The sequence below is a fragment of the Ascaphus truei genome, chromosome 2 (assembly GCF_040206685.1).
Source record: "Ascaphus truei isolate aAscTru1 chromosome 2, aAscTru1.hap1, whole genome shotgun sequence".
Classification (NCBI taxonomy): domain Eukaryota; kingdom Metazoa; phylum Chordata; class Amphibia; order Anura; family Ascaphidae; genus Ascaphus; species Ascaphus truei.
Genome location: NC_134484.1, coordinates 128,935,772 through 128,957,621, shown reverse-complemented (window position 1 = coordinate 128,957,621; position 21,850 = coordinate 128,935,772). Strand labels below are relative to the sequence as shown.

The 21,850-nt window shown below is 42.7% G+C and overlaps 1 protein-coding gene across 3 annotated transcripts in view; it reads right to left on the bottom strand.

Annotated features, from left to right (window-relative positions):
* The window catches only part of KCTD1 (potassium channel tetramerization domain containing 1), a 178,714-nt gene that overhangs the window by 55,939 nt on the left and 100,925 nt on the right, over nucleotides 1-21,850 (bottom strand). For all 3 annotated transcript variants that reach the window (XM_075584865.1, XM_075584853.1, XM_075584857.1), the window contains exon 2: nucleotides 4,687-4,865. In XM_075584865.1, coding sequence (XP_075440980.1) covers nucleotides 4,687-4,865 — 179 coding nt within the window. The remainder of the gene's footprint in view (nucleotides 1-4,686; nucleotides 4,866-21,850) is intronic.

The following is a 21,850-nucleotide window of genomic DNA, read 5'->3' as shown; positions in this document are numbered from 1 at the left end:
CGAATTGGCCGGCAGCTATGCAGTTCTTTAGGTAAGTAGAGATTGCCCACATGAAACTATTGAAGTAAAAAAAAAACTAAAAAAACAAAACTAAAAAAAAAAAAAAAACGGGAGCTTGAACTGCAGCTTTAAGAGAGCTGTGCATAAACAAATGGCCGCAAACCTCAATGAACTGAACCAACGTTGTAAATTCCTCCACAACTATGTGAGAGACTGATAAAGTCATACAGAAAACGATTACTTCAAGTTATTGCTGCTAAAGGTGGTTCTTCAATAGCTTGTATCATAAGGTGTACTTCGTTTTTCACACATGGCTTCTCCATTTTGGCTTTATTATTGTTAAATAAATCATGACACGGTGTAATATGTCATGTGTTGTTGTTCATCTGAGGTTGTATTTACCTAATTTTAAGACCTGCTAAGGAACAGATGATTGTTATTATGTCCTGATATGTAAAACCATAGAATTCAAAGAGGGTGTACTTTCTTTTTCACACAACGAAACAGTAAGAGAGAAACGCTTATATGTCACAAACCTTTTTGAAGTCACAAAATAAGAAAGAAGAGAAAGAAACGATTGGGGTCTGATCTGGGGCATCTCACTCAAAATACCGTTTTAAATTTACCCAATCTACCAGAGAATAACTAGTGTCCAACTGTAGAACTCTTGTAAGTATCACTGTAAAGTACAAAACTGGGACAAATATATTATATACCCATACGATTTTTTTTATTTAGTTATAAAATATTTTACTAGGCATAAAATTCATTGTTAGTTACACACAAAGTGAGGGTCATAAATACTATCTGGTGCTAAGCCACATGGACACGTTACAGTCCATTCACTTCAATAGTCCACAAGGTGCCATACAGATAAGCAATGTCAATATAGTCTAGGGTGTGCTTCTGCTTCTTGGACATTTACATCCTCCAAGAGTTATCAACTCAAACCCTTTCAATGCAAAGATGGAAAAAAAAACACAAAAAAAATAAAATAAACATATGCTTGTAACTCACAACGCTAGAAAGAAATCTATGCCCAGAGATGCAAAATGTGGGAAAATCTATTAGGGAACGTGGCATTTTTGCCTCGGAGCTGCGAGCACACCCTGAACATTGCCGGGGGTGTAACTCAATTGAAAATACTGGACGGAGTCTGTTTTATTGCGCAATTCCACAAAGTTGCTTAGTTACTGAACTGTAAAGTAAGGGAAGCCACATTGCCAGGAGTATTTCACAAACATGCTTTTGCTGGTTACCAAGGCAGTGCCTGCTATTCCCTAAAGTGAGTGAACAGAATGGCTGGACACACACACACACACACACACACACACACACACACCAAAAAAGTATTTAATTTGTTGCTTTCCATTTCATTTATTCAATAATTACATTCTGTTTAATTCCTATATAAAAGTGTGTGTATGTATTAATGTGTTTATATAAAAGGAAGATGATACTTGCCCAGAGAAAGTAGCTGTGCCATGCTTTGTCTTAGCACCACTAGTATGTGACCATATATGGGTGGGAGTCTTCGTGTATGTGAATGTTTTGTTTGTGTGTATGTGTGTAGCGAGAGAGGCAATTGTATGCAGGAGAGGGAGTGAGAGGCAAATCGATGCAGGAGACAGAGGGAGAGGCAGCAGATCACTTCTCCAAACCCAGGACAGGAGTCTCTGTGCTGATTGGCTAATGTCTGTCATGTGACCATCTTTCTGGGTGTTTACACTGAAGGAATTCTGGGATTTGTTACCCTGCTGCCTTTAGTAGTTAAAGCATTGGATCAGGAGCTCGACTACAATACCCAGAAGTCCCTGCACAGGTGCGATGGGACCAGGAGCAAGGAGAGCAGAGGCAGCATCTGTGCTACAGAGTGCTTGAGCTCTGGGCCATGCAAACAGGGCCGCCAACAAGGGGGGTCTGCCGGGGTTGGCGTCCCGGGCCCCGTGAGTCAGGGGGCCTGTTATATTTATTTTGAAATGGCGGCGATTCCCCGATTCCCTGGGCGCATGCGCAGAGCCAAGGTCCCGGCGTGCATGCGCAGGGCAGAGTGTCCGCTCTACAACCTGTGGGCCCGCTCTCCCCCCCGCTCCTAATGTGGGATGGAGGGGAAGCGCATGCCAACCCAGCTTCCCACTCGCGCCCCTCAGCCGCTGCAGCACCGGAATTAGCCCGCCAGTCTCACTCCCCCCAGCCGCCTACCCCCGTGCCTACCTCCCGCCCCGGACAGTAGCCACGGGGATATCGGGGGCAGGGGGGGGGGGAAAGCATCTGGCGGGCAAGGAAGCAGCACCCAAGGTCAGTCAACCACACTGTCAATGTCTGTCACCCACCCAGGCAGTCACTCACTCACTTACCCAGTCACTCACCCATCCAGTCACCCACCCACCCACCCAGTCAGTCAAGTCAATCAATCAGTCACCCACCCAGCCAGTCACCCACCCAGTCACTCAGAGTCAAGTCACTCACCCACCCACCCAGTCACTATCACCCACCCACACAGTCACCAACCCAGGCAGTCATTCACCCACACAGGCAGTCTCCCACCCAGGCAGCCAGTCACCCACCCACCCAGGCAGTCACTTGTCTTTTGTTGAAAATATAAAAATAAACAGATTGCATTGTGATGTTTTTTTCCGTATTACAATAAGAATAAAACAGTTAAGTAAAAGTTGCGCGCTAAATTTTTTTTTTCCGTGGTAGGTGCGCTATGGGTGATTGCATAGCTCTGCAGAAAAGGGGGTTCATTTGGTTAAAATGAATTGCTAAAAACGTACATACCCTAAACAGACCCCATGATTTCTCTTCTTTTTAAAAAAACTAGATTTGTTTGGTAAAATATTAGGGTTTAAAAGTTAATAACTTGAAATCTGAGACGAAACCCATTAAACCAGCACCGTGGCACACAGGCACCATGACCCCTCCTGCACTCAAAGGGTTAAGATTCCTTGGGTTGCTATAGCAACCATTTACAAAAGCACAGCATTTCCCCTTTTCAAATTGGCAACCATATTATGAACCCTGGGAAGCAGGATCTTCGCCCATCGATCTCGGGAGAACAGATCAATCGGCAGCTTAGATTACTAAATTTCTTTAAAGCTAAGCAACTGCTGCATTAAAGAAAAAACACCAAAACAAAAATGCAAACTGCATTGCCACATTTAAGTAGCTGATATTCTAGTACAGGGGTCGCCAAACTACAGCCCGGGGGCCACAACAGGCCCCCTACTAGATTTTATCCGGCCCGCAACAACTTGAATTATATATATTTTTGCTCATTACAGTGTATATAATTTCCCAGTGTAACCACGGCATCCTTTCTTTGTAATTGTCACATTTCTCTTTTGTTCTGAATCATATCATGCCGATTACCCCAAAAAGATCCAAATAAAACGTATTAATTCATTTATTAAATATATAACTATATAAAAAGATTGATTTTTTCTGTGGCCCGCGAAAACGTTTAGAATATACGATGTGTCCCTCGTACTGAAAAGTTTAGAGGCCACTGTTCTAGAACCTCAGCAGACATGAGCAAAGGGAAACATACTTTTTTTAACTGGATACACATACATAAAATAGTTACTTTATGTAACCCTTCCTGTCCGGCTTCCTAGGGAGGTTATATCGGTGTGGTGTTCATATGGCTTCTCTGCATGGTTTACTTTGACTCGGGGTGCGGTAGTTCAGGCGGCTGGGCGATGAGGTAGCAATGTTGTGAAATAATGGGCGCCAGAAACTTTTATAGCACAACCACCATTTATTTATGTCCCCAACTCAGGGACTGCTCAGACATATCTTGACACGTTGTATAGAGTTGTATACAAAGACATATACGAATACTTCTCTTCCACCTGTGCCCACTCTTATCACTTAGATGGAAGTACTCTGACTTAATTGCTTATGTAGTTGTGGGACCCGGCCCCCTTTGTCTCTTCTGAACCCTTTAGATAGTGTTCCCACTATTTGAAGCCCTACGGGAAATCCTGATAGGTCTCATTGTGCTTGATCCAATACGTTGCTGTTTGTATATGGGACTTGCCACTTCCACAAAGACTGAGGAGGAACTTTAGCTGTGATCCGCGTATAGAGCTGATCAGCAGGCACCCGGGGACCCTCTTTTCTTGAGACCCTCTATGGCTTGCCATATCCCTTTTACCAAAACTGTACAGGTCTCTTTTTCTGTCTTTAGGGGCTCCTTACTTAAGGGGTACTGGCTCAATATACAACATAACAAACATGGTTGCCTAGTCTATGCAATCACCTTATTAACATACACTCTCCAATACCCGAGGCTCCGCTCCTCTGGAACCTAACCCTACAGAACAGTCCCTTCTCCTTAAATACCCCTGCGTATTAATCCCCATGGTGGGGCCCAGCATGTTAGTAACCCCTTGGGAGGGGGGATACACTTAAAAGGTGACAATCTTTCTTAGGATGTCACTGTTAACCATTTATTCCTGAACCTGTGGTACATCCCTTTTAACCACACACAAAGTATGTAAAAATATGATGCCACCTCCTGTAAATCATACATGCCCTCATTCAATATGCTATAAAGTCACTTACCAGCACTGGAGGAGAAGAGATGTAGTCCTCTTCATTTGAATTAAGCTAAATTCTTAATGATCACATGGGAAAGGAGGTATAACAGAACATGAACTACTATTTTTTGAGTATGTTTACCTGGAATCTGTGTATTTTGTGAGGGTCGCCAAGCTGCTGGTATACATGTGTCCACCGACATCAATGTGAACTGGCGCATTGGACTTGGTGAGTTGTGCGGGAGTGGGAATGCCTTGATTGTTCAATGGGGATGCAGGTGATCTGGTGATCAGAGGTCTTGACATATTGGGCCGACTGTCCTGGAAAAATACACATACATACACATGAGGGCGTTTTACATTTATTTAGCTATATGCAATTGCTTACAAAACCATAAAACACAAGATGCAACAAAGAATAATATATATACATTTTTATATTTCTAAGTTATGGTAGAGAGAGTGTAGACGAAATTAACAAGGAACATTTCAATTGGCAAAGAAGTTCTGGGAGTAGAAACACAATTAACCTAGTAAATGACTGGACATACAAATGTCAAGCATCCCGTGTCTCTTTCCAGGGCGCTGCTAACTTGCTTACAATGTAACATTTACTTATTTAAAGGGTTACAGGAATCCCCATGAGATACTAAAGAGTACCCCATAGTCCCTGATGTAGAGAAGTCAATCAGTTACCTGCCACTTACTGAAAGTGGCTACAGCTAGGTGTGTGCAGGGCTTACAGTATGAAAGGCGGTGACACTGAGATAGCAGTCAGTATCTTACACATCACACAGTATAGCTGTGGTTTTCATGATTGTAATATCGTTTCTTTACAGTTTTCACACAAGACCACCCTTGGCTTGCAGCTATTGATGATGACTGGACTAAAATAGCATTACATTAAAAAAACAAAATCCATTAAATCTGATTTATATTTACAAATTTACCAGAGTGCTGCAGATTTCTTTCACTGTTGTGCTATCTATTTTGCGGCTGGATGGTGGTCCCAGCTGCACTACAGGAAACCTGATCTCAAGATAAGTAATTTATTATTTTCTTTAACTTATGAGTTATTGTGTGTGATATATATATATATGTGTGTGTGTGTGTGTGTGTGATATGTGTGTGTGTGTGTGTGTGTGTGTGTGTGTGTGTGTGTGTGTGTGTGTGTGTGTGTGTGTGTGTGTGTATATATATATTTATTTTTTTAGGATAGAGGGCCTCATAAAATCGAGTCACTGATATCACATAATTAATTGCTGTATTTGCGGGTTTCTAGGAATAGCACACGCCATGTCTCTCTTGAGCCAGTTAATGAGGGAAACATTGCGATGGCACATGGGGGGGTTATTCGTTAAACTGTGACAATGTAGATCGGGGCACTATAACACGGAAACTCCCAGTGAAGTCAATGGGAGCGTCAGTGCCATGAGCAGCACAATCACAGTTTTATGAATAACCCACAGAGTGTTCCTCTTAAGGACTGGTTACTAGGGCCTTTGTCTATTTTATCCAAGGAGCTGGGTGCTGTGGCTCTTCTCTGCATGAACCTCTGGTCCAGTTAAAATTATGAAATGGGGGTGCGTGTTGCAGCTTGAACGTCAAAGTTGGATCCTGGAAAGACCAACAGAACTAGTGTCACCTGAAGCGCACAGAGTATAGAATATTTTATACAAGAAAATAAAATTGTAATTATATACATTTACACCATGAGGGGAGAATGTTACCATCAATACCAAATGTCTGTTCTACAGCAGACATTGCACATAAAAGTGCAGCTCGCCCCAAATCCCTAATGGTCTCTGAAGATGTTTCTGAAAATGTAATGTTTGGTGCGTAAGGTGCAGGGCGATAGAGTGACTTACCCGAGGTCACAAGGAGAGCAGACACTGGGATTTGAACCAGGTTCACCCACTTCAAAAGGCATTGCACTTACCACTCTCCTTAAGCTCATATGTATCTATAGATAAAGGCACAATTATTTAATTTATGGTGTTTCCACAAAATGCAAGTGGCTTGCACCATAACAAATTATGTACTTGTATTGAAGGGGTTACACGTAAGTGTCTCGCCCCTTAGATGAAAAGGCTGGATTTAGAACAGTGGGAGAAGATGCCAAACTTGCCTGTACTGTAATTCAGAAGAAACAAACAGCCAATTTAACCACCCACAGGGCCTAACAACTCAACAAAACACTTTGCACAGAATTGCAGCTCCCCTGGGTTGCACGCTTTTGTCCAAACCTCGCTTACTACAGTATTGTATTACTTCTATTTTACTCTTTAGTGGCTATCGGGTTTCTTATCCTTATTGCTCATGCAATGAGACTATGGATCACGTGTCACACTGGAGCACTGCAGTCACTGTGCGTCAATGAATCAAGTGATTTGTTCCCTTGCACCACAGTGCGTTTTGGGGACTGGTTAGGCCTCGTCCCCAATGATCGTGACCGCGTGCGTGGCGCGAACAAGAATTGCCCTCTATGGGGCCGGCCACAGTCCACGTGTACGCATGCTCAAAGCGTGATCACATCTTCACACGACAAGAAATGTGTCTTTTGGCGTGGCTGTAGAGCGATGGCCACGTCACGGCGGTGGTTTAGCCAATGAGGGCGAACCAGTCGCGTGACGTTGTGGCCGCATCCCCCCGTCGCGAGCAATCTGAAGTCCACAGATCACACGGGAGAAGGGCACGTGCGCTGCCAGGTATTCCGACGCAGGTCCGGGCACTCACTGTGGTCGTAGCCTTGCAGGAGGAATTAGGAGAGACCCCAGGCCACGGATTGCCTGTGCAGCAGGCGCGTGTGACGTCACGCACTCGATCGCACGCTTACAATGTACACGGCCTAACAGTGTAAGTTGCTGCAAGTTACAGTCCTGTTGGTTGCTTTATTTATAACAATCATTCTATCTGTTTGCCACAATTTATTTTGAAAAAGGGGCAGATAGAAAAGTTGCATCCAAAATCTGCATGACATTGGAGGCAGTTTGGCCAGGATTGCTTAATTCAAATATAGTCAGTGCAAACTCACAATGACATAGGAGTTACCTATAGCAGCGCTGCCCAATCTTTCCTGCTCGCCCCCCCGCCCACCCCATGCTTCCCTTCCTGCTTGCGCCCCCCACTCCCTTACCTCCTCTCCGGCTCCTGGCGTCAAATGACGTCGCGGGGTCACGTGACGCTGCGTTGCCGAAGACAAGGTAAGTGAAGTTGCAGAGGCCTAAAGCGATCTCCCGGCATTAATTTTAATGCCATGGGGAAGAGCGTGGGGCCCCTGCAACCGCCTGCACCCCCCATGAATAATCTTGCGCCCCCCAGACCTAAAGTACAGTGGCTTAACTGTCAGCTACAAATAAGACTTGCAGTAAAATACAATAACACACTTCACAGTTGCTATATGCTGTAGTGTAAGTAGCAGGAATCCAGGGATGTTATGGTTCATCGCACTGTATTCCAAAAGACTAGGGGCCTCATGCAGAGAGCATCGTTATTTCAAAATTCGCCATTTTTTGTACAATTTCGCGCAGAAACCGGCATAAAATGGCGAGTTACGAAAAATGCGCCATTTTGTTTTTTTTATTGCTAAAACTCGCCTCGCGGCTGGCGAGAACCTCGATCTCGCCATTTTTAAAACTCTCCGAATGCAGAGAGGTACGAACGGCATGTCGCGGCTGGCTGTTCGCGCCAGGGAAATGGCGCGTTTTTCTCATTTTAGCCGCGCCAGGAAATATTGGCAATAAGATGGCGCTCGCCGCCTATAGCAAAGGGGAAAAAAAAGCCGCGATTTTTTTTTTTACATTTCTGAAGCGCGCATCTGTTCCATTCAAACTCGCCACACGCATCCATGTTAAACATAGCAGAATTCGCACTTTTCTGCATATGGAGAATAAAACTCTCCAAAAAAGCTACTTTTTATGAAATTCGCCAATTTGAAAATTCTATGCTCTCTGCATGAGGCCCTAGGAGTTTGCTGAACATTTCATTCTGCCTAGTAAGTGACTTTACAATGGTATGTTCAACTGGAACATTACTAATCTCCTGGCCAGTGCCAGGATTGTGTCTTCCTGAATTACTGTCGTTTTGAATCATATCAGATCAGAGAAGTTACCCTCTGTCTCACACACCTGTGGTAATACCCAGGGCTGCTGTGACACTGGCTTGAGGCTAAAGTCCGTTTTAAATGAAGCCACAGCCTAGTTATAGCCAATGTAACGTTTAATTCTATCAAACAACGTTTATGTGGAGCAGAAACCAAAATATTTCCTCCAAACGGATGTCATGTTACTCTTCTTTGCACTAAAAAGCACAAGAGATCATGATTTGCTGGCAGAATGGCTCTAAAAGTGGCAATCCAAAAGTTTTATTTTTTCATTTTTTTTAAAAACAGGGTTGTAGCAGGGGGTCTCCGGAGAAGACCCCCATTAATTTCCTGCTTCCAGAGATATTTACATACGTGGGAGGTGCCGACAGCAACTCCAGGGTTGTGTCTGTTTTCAAAGCTCCCGGGCCCTGCGGGCAAATAGGGAGTTGACATGTCGTTCGGTGCGACTTCCCATTGGCCCATGTGACGAGGAAGCTGAAAACTACAGAGATACCGGTATCCCCTCCCGAAGCTGAAATTAATGGGGTTCAGCTCCGGAGACCCCCTGCTTCAATCCTGTATTACAAACTGGACAACAAACCCAAACAAAAAACGGCTTGGATTGCTCCTTTAATCCATTTATTGAGCCATGCATTGCCAGGTTTTCTGGCAGCCAAGAGGTTAAGGGAGATGCACCCTGCGTGATTAAAAAACAATATTTAGTTTTGATGTATTTTCGCTGTTACATATATGTTGTTACTAATAAAAAGGTTTCTTTCCTTTTAGTTTAGTGCTATATGAAGATGTCAGCTTTTGTCCACCTTGTCTGTTATTTTCCTACATTGACAGGAGCAAAACTTTGCTGCAGTGGCTCCAAAAGGTGCAGCGATCAATGTAGGTGTTAAATCAGCTTCTTAAAAATGTGCAACCCTGGCCGCATTTTTAGAACTATTATTTTACATTTCAATTTCGGCAAAACAGAAATCTACAAGAGAATTGACAGAAGTTCATGATCAGGATAAACAAAAAGTAAATTAAATTGATAAGTACAGTACCTTTACGAAATAAAATGATATGAGCATCTCTGCTGCTGCGTGCCCCATTAGTATAAACAGTGCAGTCCAGTCACTTGAAACTAGTTGTACATTCAGGAACAAGGACAAGGTTATATCACTCGATTCACTCAATTACATTTGGTCCTGGAGTGCAAGTGGATAATGTAATGCTTGCTAAACAACAGGCGTTAATTGGTGTAATGAGAGGGTATTAGAAAAGCTCCCCACTCAGTGTATTACTCAGATAAGAAATAAATCCAGCAGAAGGCGGCAAATGCTGCCCCTCGAGGAATAGCCGGCAACTCTGCATGCCAGTGGTACAATTGCAGCGCAGCTTGATTTGCAGCATTTCCACTAACCAGCAAGGATCAGTTCAATAAGAGTTGCTTACAAATTACACACAAGTGGACAGGCTGCCTGTGATGCGGACAGTCACTGTATAAAACGCATGGAAGTTTGTCTTAAAGCAGCAGGGCCACCATGCTTCAACTTAACGGAAACTCCATCCCGTGACAACAAGGTAGAGAAGGAAACAATGGAGGAACCAGGGGGTCTTCCGGAGGCCAAATTGGAGGGACGGGGTTGTGCTCTTGGGAGATTACAAGCCGCAGTTTGCCACCCTTGACAAACTGAACACCTAATAACTTGAATCATACAATGTATGGTCTATTTTATTTGCCTATTCGTTTTTCAGAAAATTTTGAATCACCATAAATATGTGGCAGTTGTTGAGAACAGAAAGAAAGAGTGTGAAGGGCGCTCCTTGAATTGGAGTATAGGTGCTTATTTATATAATTATAGCCTAGTCCTCCGGTCGCTATCCTTCTTTTGGACCCTTACAGTATAAGTCCTGTTAGGTACAGGCTCTGTGAGGGATTCTCTCTTTTAATAGGCCTAGCTTGCTATTGCAGCCTGGGTGCATTGTTAATTTATACAGGGGCGGGCCTAGCAACAACAAGCGGGTGGGTGTCCGCCTTGGGGGGGATACTGGCTGGGTCACATGAATGTGATGCCTGTCAGTATCAGACCTGCCCTGTTATGGGGCAGGGTTACAAGCCCCACCCTTGAGATAGATACTGACACTCACCCAGAAGCCAGGCAGTCTGTCTCCCCTCCTCCTGCGGAGTGGGAGGATGTATTACCCTGTGTGCCATCAGGGATAAAGGAGCTGGATGGGGCCTGCAGGGCCTTGTGCAAAGGAAGTGAGCTCCAGGACTGTCACTGATGTGATCCAGAATATGAATAAAGACACAGATTATAACATGGATGTCTTTATTGGACATGATATGAGTGCCAGTGTGGACCATCCTGGTTACACCAGGATCCTCACTGGATGGAGACGCTGCAGCAGAGAAGAATAGTACCAAGAACCTGTCCTGATGTCTCACCATACCACCGGGGAGTATCTCAAGACCTCCTGTTACAGCCTCACACGTATGCACCACACCAATAATACACGGTAGCAGCAAGATCTCACACAGGGTGGGGGAAAAGGTGCTACATAATATTATGGTAGTCAGTGAGAACTGATAGTGAATAATAATTATGACGTGAGAAATGGAAACACGTGTGAAAAATATAAATATAAATGTGACACTAAGAGTGACAACTATAAATGCATTACATTGTGCAGTCTACGTGCACATTACATAAAAATAGGTGAAAAAAAATAAAACGCAGCTCAAAACCCTATGGGGAATAGTCCAAATTCTCCTTGTACAGTTGTACACTTGGTCTGCTACAGTTGTTGAGAATGGCAGATACTAGAGATTCCCTTTTTTGCTTTCCTCCCAAAACCAGAGCTAGAATACGGCTATAGGGCTACTACCGGTCTCTTTTACCCTTCAGACAAGCAATGCTACTTTATTGCCATCCAACATTTTTCTGACCCTTTCAGTGAGGAAGATGCCAGCAGCACCGTAAGCGCCATGTTGAGATCCGATGGCAGCTGCTGTGACACACTATAAAAAAATACATATAAATTGTTGATAAGATGCCACCGTCCTACCTGCACTAAAAACTTAACCATCTTAGCCACCTACAGTGACCTAGGAAAACATGAAGGGCGCAAGTTTTGCAAATGAATATATCCATATCTGCCACTACAATTTACGGAATCATTGTCATTATGGAAGACAGGGGACAACCTTTTTCTCATCACCTTTGAAATGTATTGTGAACATTACCAGTACCACTGGGAAAATAACCAATCAATAAATGATTACAGCAGGGCATTCTTTCTGTTCATAAATCCTGTATAACTTCCATAAAATGTATCGGCAAAAGCCTCTGGCTCCAAGCCCTTAAATCAATAAAATCCATTAGAAATCCACATTCTGTTGCCTCACAGCTCAATTGCTCAGCAAAGAATTATTATCAAAGAAGATTCATTTGGGCGTCTATAGTTTTATTGTACGTGCCAAGGCAAGTTTACAATTACAATTTACAGTTAAATCAGAAACAATGTGAAACAAATCTTATGTGTACGTTATTGGCAATCAGTGACAATGTACACTCTCACGACACCCCACACTACAGTAGTACAAGTGGACGTTTAGTTGCAACAGGGAACATTAAGATGTGTGGGTCACAGTTTAAAACCCAGAGGGAGTTTAAGATCTTTAATCAGTGGCACAAACTTGTGGTTTTCTAAGGTTTACATATTAATGTACAGTAATGCTTAGGAAAGGAAACCCCCCGTTAACTAATGTTAAACTGGTGTACTTTACAGCATTTGCATTAGTTATCTGGACAGGTGAGTCTTAATTGATCAGCTCAACATCTGTACGGAATGAGACTGGCGGTGCAAATATACCTTTACAATGTGTGCAAAATCCTTCAGGTTTCCACCTCCATATTATTTCATATGTTTCTCTCTGCAGGTCTTGTCCATACAGCAAAATGAAAAAAAAAACCTCCCAAGTTAAAAAGGTGGTGGGGAGGGGTGAGCTCTGGGGGGGAGAGGCTATCTACTTCCAAATAACAATTGCCAGTTAGAAATTGAATTAATACACACATTCCCAGCAAGCTCAAACATCCACCACATCATATATACCATTACTATGAAGAACAACCAACTACAGACTTCTGTATACGGCAAGCCTACAGACAGAGCCAGCTATTTGAGGGACAACAGCTTCCACCCAGCACGCACTAAGCATGCAACCATCTACAGTCAAGCCATACGATACAACCATATATGCTCCGACACAGCATACAGAGGCCAGCGGATTACAGCCTTGAGATCGGATTTCATAAACAGTGGATACAACCACAGAATTGTAGACCAGCAAATCCACAAAGACACCAGAATTCCAAGAAGTGATCTCCTTGAATACAGACAGAAAGAGACAAGCGACAGGGTGACTTTGGTGGTCACATATAACCCACACCTAGAAGCCCTACGCAAGATCGCCAGGGAACTATAACCCATTCTCCAGGAAGATACAAGACTGCAACAGGTCATCCCTGAAACACCCTTATTATCATACAGAACCTCATAATCTGAAAATGATGGTGAGGAGTAAAGGATTCAACAGTACAACTGAATGCAGGACAAGACCATGCCAGGATGCAAGATGCAAAACCTGCGCAATGCTCCACACAGCGGGCACAATACATATGCCACACAGGAATCAGGAGTACAAATCAGAGGAAGGTTCACCTGTACCTTCAGCAATGTTGTGTACCTCATCATGTGCATGAAATGCCCAGGGGGCTGCTACTACATAGGTGAGACGGGACAGGGGCTAAACAAGAGAATGAATCTGCATTGCCACAGCATCACACGTGGAACAAGAGAGACAGTCCTGTCGGCGAACATTTCTCTGACTCTGGCCATAAGATGAACGATCTGAATGGTGGCCATATTCAAAGGTAATCTTAGAACACCGAAAGAGAGACGGTTGCATGAATACAAATTTATGCAACTGTTCAGGACACTAAGCAGTGGGCTAAACCGAGACCGAAGTTTTATGAGTCACTACTGACACGAGAGAACTCTCTTCCCATGAGTGCTAAAGGCCATGTCCATACATACTGTGCAATATGTATGCACACACAGCTGTCTCTTACACATACAAATACTTTATGTAATGCCATCCCTATATACCAATAGGGACCACATAGTATCTACACACACTTTTAGTAATGCAACACCCTCTCACATTTCCACACCTACCCATACCATTGATATACACTCCCACTCCACACACACACACACACCTTTTGTAAAGCGCTGTATACACTGTGGGCTCACTGTATTGTTTCTGAGTGACCCCCTTGCCTGCTTTATTCAATGTAACATCGCCGGAAGAAGAGATCAGTGTATCTCGAAAGCTTGCACAAATAAAAGCATTTCGTTAGCCACAGAACGGTATCGTCTATTCGTTTTTGAGATGATAGATGATAGATTATATATATACAGTTGTTTGGAGGTAGGTGGCCCCTCCTCCCAGAGCTCACCCTCCCCACCAGCTTTTTAACTTGGGAGGTTTTTTTCATTTTGCTGTATGGACAGGACCTACTATGGTTGTTCCACCTCATACAGAGGTAAAAGGGAAGGTTCACAGTGTAGTGTTAGGACCTGCATATTTGGTTATGCCTTGACGTTGGCATGCAGGCTTATAGCGCTTTGGCTAAAGGTTTAACTAGATGACCATGAAAATATTATTAAAGTATTTAACTGAAGGAGTTACTCAATGAGTGAAGACACTTAGGCCTTGCCCCCGCTGCCTGCTACAGCGTCCGCTGTGGCGGACGCTGCGCTCACGAGAGCCCTCCCCACAATGGCGCCGGGCCCGCTGCGAGGGGGGGCCGCAGCACTCGTGCGAGAGCTACTCCTGCTCTCAATAGAATTGAGAGCAGGAACTCGCGTCGAGCGGCTAGGCACGCCCCCCGGCGGTTTAGCCAATGAGGGCGAACCTGCCGGGTGACGTCATGGCCGCGCCCCCGTCACTCCTCCGCCATGCCCCCCCGGTCTCTGCTCCTGCAGTGAGCTGCAGACCGGGGAATCGCCGGAACGCGCAGCCAAAAGCGCGGGCGCGCATTACAGCGCCGTGACCGGGGCCTTAGCCTTACTCTGGCACTGAGCTTGAAGCAGGGGAGCCTGGATCAATTCCCGGTGTCGGCTCCTTGTGACCTTGGGAAAGTCACTTTATCTCCTCAGGCACCAAAAACAGATTGTAAGCTACACGGGGCAGCTAGTTTGAATCATTTAGTTTGATTCTTTGGCCAAAGCATCTTAAGCTTGAACACCAAACGCCAAGGTAGATCAACTCTGTGCTGGCGTTTGGTGTGCAAGCTTAAGATGCTTTAGCCAAAGAATCAAACTAAATGACCAAGTGCTTTTATTTTAGATACTTTACTGTGTATTTGTGTCATTGGATGTAGCACTGGGCTCTGTCTGTGTTCTATGTTTTGTCCTTTATTTAAGTATATATTGCCATGCCCAGTAGCACTCCGCTTTGACACACACACACACACACACACACACACACACACACACACACACACACACACACACACACACACACACACACAAAAATTGTGGTTACTTTGGGGGTTTAATATGAGCTTACTGGGTATCTCTGCAAAGTGCAAAGATGCAATGGCTCTACAATACGGCTTTTACAACATTAGAAAAAGGTGTTTCCACAGCGTATGTTTTGAATTCGTTGCAACTCCTGCAAATGTCAAGTGGAATTTCATCTTTAAAACACCTGTACTAATGAATGATTACTTGAGAATGTGTTTGTGGTTTCCTATGGCTTTAAAATCAGGGCAACTGGAAGGTTTTAAGCTTTTATATATCATTTTCAATCTCTTTGCTGCCAGAAGGGTCCCTATGACAGAGAAGAGATTAAGCAACCGTCCGATGAATTAATTGTGGTCAAAATATGCATCTAAAGCACTTGCATGGCCCTGCAGACCTACGCGCACTTGAACGGAGGATGTTGAGCAATGAAGACACATGGAACTGGACTTCCTGCAGTTAATGGCTGGGAAACTGGCTGAAGAGCCCCGAAGGCATACTTGATGTAACCAAAGGGGCCCATCAGAAAATAAATATTAGGAGATGGGCTACAAGAATATTGTAATGTCATTTAGGATACATTTAAATATTTATAAAAGCTCACTAAATGATTAAGTATGACCATTTTTAATATCTATCTATACACATATAATATATACATATAATATAATATATATACATATAATATAATATATACATATATATATACACACACACACACACACACACACACACACACACACACACACACACACACACACACACACACACACACACACGGATTTCAGTGTGAATAAAACGTCACTTAGTGGATTTCGGCTCACATTGACTTATGCGAATCTACATCTGCCGTCCTGTGAGTGTTATTCAGATTTTAACCCACCGGAGCGGCATATCAGCAACCTGTCCTACTTTTTATTTTCAGTTATAATAAATTAACTTTTATCACTAGCTTTGCTTTAATGTTGTCTGTCTAGTTGTGTCTGTCTGTCTTGTCCCCCTGTGTCAGCCAGCTTGCATTTTTATGTCTGTGTAATCTGTTTAGCTGTGTTGCACTAAATTCTCTCTTCTTTTATTTCATGTTCCACATCCCCTGCATGAATTCCTAACGGAGCACTCAAAGATTCAGTGACTGTAGCACTTCTTGGAATTGGGACTATTTCTACTGGACTTCCATCCATTGTGGACTGATCAGGCGCCGGTATCTCTCTTTTCATTTATGCTGTTCATCTGATTGTACTATCAGTTTCACCAGGCTGCCTATCTACCAATAGGGTTCCCCCTCTTAACAGGGTACATTGTTATTCCCATTAGCGCTTTTTTACATCACCTTTTTTTCTTTTAGCTGACTGGGCAGCTACAATGTGATTAGCAGAAGCAAATAGTCCAAGGAAGACATCAATGCCCTGTGCACCAGTTAAAGTACTCTGCTTTAGGCAAATGCTAAATCCAGCCGATCCCTAGTAGGCAGGGAATGGCTTTCATGTCACCCTACGCAAAACTGCATTTTTATTTTCTACTTAATTTAGTTGTTTTTTTTTTTAACTTCCACAGATTTTAGTTTCTTAATCTATTAACATGGACCATTTATTTTGTCCTGTTTTATGTATGTTGCATTTATTGACTCATAATTCTCTGTATTGCCTCTTTTGTAAAGTCCTGTGTACACTGTTGGCGCTAAGCAAATACAAATATACAAACATATATCTATTGAATAGCAATGTGAGAAAAACATTTTTTTTTTTTTTTTTACTTCAAATGCTTAACTGCCAAACAGCTGTTTGGGATGGTCACATTTTTGTGATTAAGCCACTACAGATAATAAATGCATTCTTGTGGGGCCAGGTACCCAGTATAAATGGTTTCAAAGGGCAATAAAAGAATGCAGCCATTCATTTTCTAAGGCTCGGATACTGTAGGTGACCATATTATTTCCAGCTTGATAAGTACTCCAGTGGTTGAGCGCAGAAAGGGATATTTGACAGAGTTAAGGTACATACTGCGGCAATACGGAGATTAAAAAGCAAGTCACTTTTTAAATCCTTTAGGTTGTTCACGATGCTGAAGCAGGCTTGGGGAACATGTGGTAGACAAACAGATGTAATCAGGTGTTTTCTATTATATTTAAAGAATACCGTTTTTAGGTCGAAAAGGAAACAGATCTTTGTAAACCACCAACATTGCCAGACTTCTGTGGTCCTCAAAAGGATCCGAGAGCAGAACAACTATAGAACACCTCAAAACCAATAGATTCGTTTTTATGTGTGGCCATCAATGAATGAGTGCAGCCATGACCTGTTATAACAAAAGCCTCCTACCCCTCCTCCATATGATTACCAGGAATAGAAGCTTACCAAGTCTCCCACTGATCGTTTAATGGAAGCTATGCATCCATTATGTCATACATTAGAAGTCAAATGACTATTGGCTATAATAAACAGTTTATTTCACATTCTTAACTAAAACAGATTTTCCATCAGTTGTACCCGCAGCACTGCTGTGTGAAAGCTACACGGAAGGAGAAAAAGTACTCACCCCACAAAGATCTTTCAGCATCTAAAGAAAATCATAGAATAATGTATAGATTTTCAAAGCTGGCCAAGAAAGAGATATCAAGGAGGGCAAATATTAAATAAAAAAAAACCACAGCAATGAATATTGGAGGTATTTTTGGAATAAGCACACGGATCATTTATACGCTTGTAATCACAGCACTGCAGAAGAAATAGAGAATAAATGCAAGTAATTCATTTAAATCCTGACTTCTAACACATTAGCATGTGGTTTTTGATGCCTTATCAGGTTTACAGCCAGAAGCACCAGACAATACAATTTTGCATTTAATTTAATTACAGCCTCGGGCTACTTTGTAAAAAGGTTTTGAGAGTTATTTCTCTCCAGACCATACAGAACATAAAACAGCTCCCTGCCAAGCAGACTCTTAGCAGGTAGGATATTACTGCTCCACAGCAAGGCAAATCAACTCAACATCACCTTATACCCTTCTCAAACAAAACTGGTTTCCATTAATGAAGTCCTTAAAATCTTATTGTTTTTCATCTGTACATAAAACACCTTCTTTTGAAAATAACCATTCATATTATTTAGGGCAGAGAGCGCATGCAGCACTGCAAAAAAGGTAGAATAAAGACACACGCCAATTCTACTCCCATGTCCAAGAGCTTACAATGTCCTGATGGTACCTGAAGCGCAGGAATAGTGAAAAGCCTGGGCAGCAGGGGCACACACATTAAGACCATCACAGTGGCATTGCAAGTTTCAAACTGTGAAAACCAAAGAGTGGTATCAAAGAGCGCTTAAATCTAATAAAGGGATATTCCTTTAAATATTTATATATCCGTTTGGTGCTTAATAGTGCTTCATTAAATAATTTCACAGTGATTAAGTGATGAGTGAAAAAATAAGTAAAATTCAAATACAAACAACTCAGTAAAATGCAGCTCAAACCTTAGTATGGATTGCTTTCCCAATCCACGCAATTCCTAGATGTCCAGATAGTTCAAGGAGCGCGGAAACATGTAACAAAAAGACACACAAACGATTGTGCAACATGTCTTGACGTGAATATAATAAATGAATATCTTCAATAGTCCACTGAAATTTGTACTCACACATTTCTCTGTATTATGGTGCATGTAAAGGTTTCTTTGTAATGCAGTTGTATGGTATCAGTGATGTCATCACATCTATCTTCACTGGGTACTCCTGATGAAACCTTCGTTAAGGTGAAAATGTAGAGTGTATCCAGTACCCAGTAAAGATCGAGGGGGAGGCTCCGCGCAGCGCTGCCTGCTCGTCCACAACCGTGTCAAGTCTTCCATCCGGGAATCCAACCCGGAAGTGCTGGGGACGGACGGCACGAGTGCCACAGTGTATCGTGAGCAGAGAGATCGCTCCCCAGCTTCTTCTGTTGGCTTTGATCATTTGATCTAAATGCGCATATTGTTCTAATACCGTGTGTTTTATTATTTTTACTGCAGATGTTTTTTTTAGCAGTCTATACTATGTCCGCCTCTCTTGTTACATGCTACGAGGGTTCCCATACATGCTGTTTCTAGATGTGATGACATCACTGATACCATACAACTGCATTATAAAGAAACCTTTACATGCACCATAATACAGAGAAATTTGTGAGTACAAATTTTATTGGACTATTGAAGATATAATAAATTAATATCATGTCAAGACATATTGCACAATCGTTTGTGTCTTTTTGTTACATGTTTCCGCGATCCTTGAACCATCTGGACATTGAAAGTTTCAAAGCAGCAGGAAGGACCACATCCATTTTCCCTTCGCTGTACTAACGCATCTGCATACAGGCTTCTTTTTACTACTAGAGCTGTTATTGACCCTGACACTTTCCTTCTACATCTAAGGCTGCGTCTATACAGGGGCAGACCGCGTGGACGCGTCCGCACGCTGAGCGATCAGACTGCCTAAAGGCAGTGATCGCGTCTATACGGCGTGAGGGAGGGGGGGTGCGATGCGCCTGAAATCAGTAAAAACTGATTTCTTGCGCGATACGGCAGTCACGTGAGCGGTTCGCCCATTGAGGGCGAACCAGCTCCGTGACGTCACTGGCCCGCCCATAGACACGCCCCGGGATGGCGCATGTACTAGGGCCAGGGAAAGCACCCACTTTCCCTCAGCCTCCGCACGCCTCCGCATGGCTGCAGTGTCTATGGACGCAGCCTAAGGTTTCATTTTTTAGAAAATGTATTCATTTGAAATTGGCCAGGTGCGTAGTTTTAAACAAGAAATCAAAGCCGCTTTTCCCCACCCTTTTTCCCCCAGAGCTGAACCCCATTCATTTAATCTTCGGCACCCCCTGCTTCCAGAGATACTTGCCTCCGAAGGGGGTGCAGGTATCTCCTGCAGTTTAAAAACTCACATGGGCCAATAAGGAAGTCACACTGGGTGATGTCACGGTTTCCTATTGGCCTGCAGGGCCCGGGAGCTTTGAAAAGCAGCCATATAGCGAACCCTGGAATAGCTACTAGCACCCCCTACAGAGGCAAGTATATCCGGAAGCAGGGGGACTCTGGAGATTACATTTATGAGATTTAGCTTCGGAGACCCCCTGCTTCAATCCTGGATTTTAAAAAATGACTTGGATTGGCGCTTTAAAAGCACTACACGTTAGATATGTGTAGCAGTGTTATGTATAGAATTATTGCAATAAACATATGGTTCTTTTGAAAGCTCATTGAAAAATACACAATAAACACTTTGGGTCAAAGCGATGAAGGGTTTCTCAGCAGTTTTAAATCCCCCAAGGATTTGCGTCCATCTGATACAATCCAAAGATTGGTAACAAAGGTGTGCAGCTTCAAAGACAACACGGGAAGCCACCCAATTAAAAAATAAATTTAAAAAAGTGTGTGTGTGTGTGTGTGTGTGTGTGTGTGTGTGTGTGTGTGTGTGTGTGTGTGTGTGTGTGTGTGTCGAGCCCATGCATTTTAAGTGAAACTTCTTTTTTTTTGTCACAGAAATTGTATTTGTGATGGTGATGTTTTAATTCAATGAGAGATTTCAGAGTATAAATTGATTTTAGTGTTTAACTTTCCATACTATCACTTGGAATACATTGTATTGTATTGTATGTCCTTCCTTAATGTTACTTTTACCGTATGTCTGAAGCACTTATTCCCATGATCTGTTATTTATATTATTTGTTATTTATATGATATGTATTACTACTGTGAAGCGCTATGTACATTTATGGCGCTATATAAATAAAGACATACAATACATGATATAATTGACTTATGAGAACTAAAGTAAAATATATACAGTTTGGATTGTAAAGTATCTAAATCTGTTTACTCTCAAAAGTCTTTAATTCAATGTAAAACAAAGATCAAAACACAATTTCAGTGACAAAACGCAAAGAAGTTTGACTTTGAACACGCATGCTCGGCACACACCCCGTTTTGTTTTTACATTTTAATTATTACAGTTACTATATTAATCTATATACAATTCATGAGTTAAATGTTTAAACAGCTTACATCTTTTCCCCTTCTGATTTTTTTTTTATGATAAATGAGATTTGTAAGATTGTTGCTATTTGCACTTGTATATTTCTACTCACTGGGACTTTCTCTAACAGTGGTGTGTGTGTGGTTTTATTTTTGTCTCTGCTCTGTACATGGCGCATGCGCGGGGAGGAAGACGTCACTTCCGTTACACACTTCCATCACCATGAAGGAGATTTGTCCAAGCAAAATTTTTGGAGGAGCCAGCAAAGAAGTTTCACTTCAAAAAACCAACAAAAAACAAAAAAATATGTGAGCTATCACAAAATATCAACAGTAAGCGTTTGGGACTGGGATCTCATCTCATTTGCAGATGATGTACAAATGTCACGTTCAGAGCAATTAGAGGGTGACATAATTGTTTAACAATCCACTGCTCTCCATTCTTGCTGCACATAAAACGCATTTCCACAACAATGGTAGGGACAGGTGAGCAGTGTCAGCTTAGGGAGTCTGTACTTGCAGAGCACAGCAGGGGATCGCATGCTCAGACAGAGGATTGGTGCTGCATGCTGAAATTAATGGAGCCCTCTGTCCTTCAGGCAACAAAAAGGTTAAGTGCAATCAGG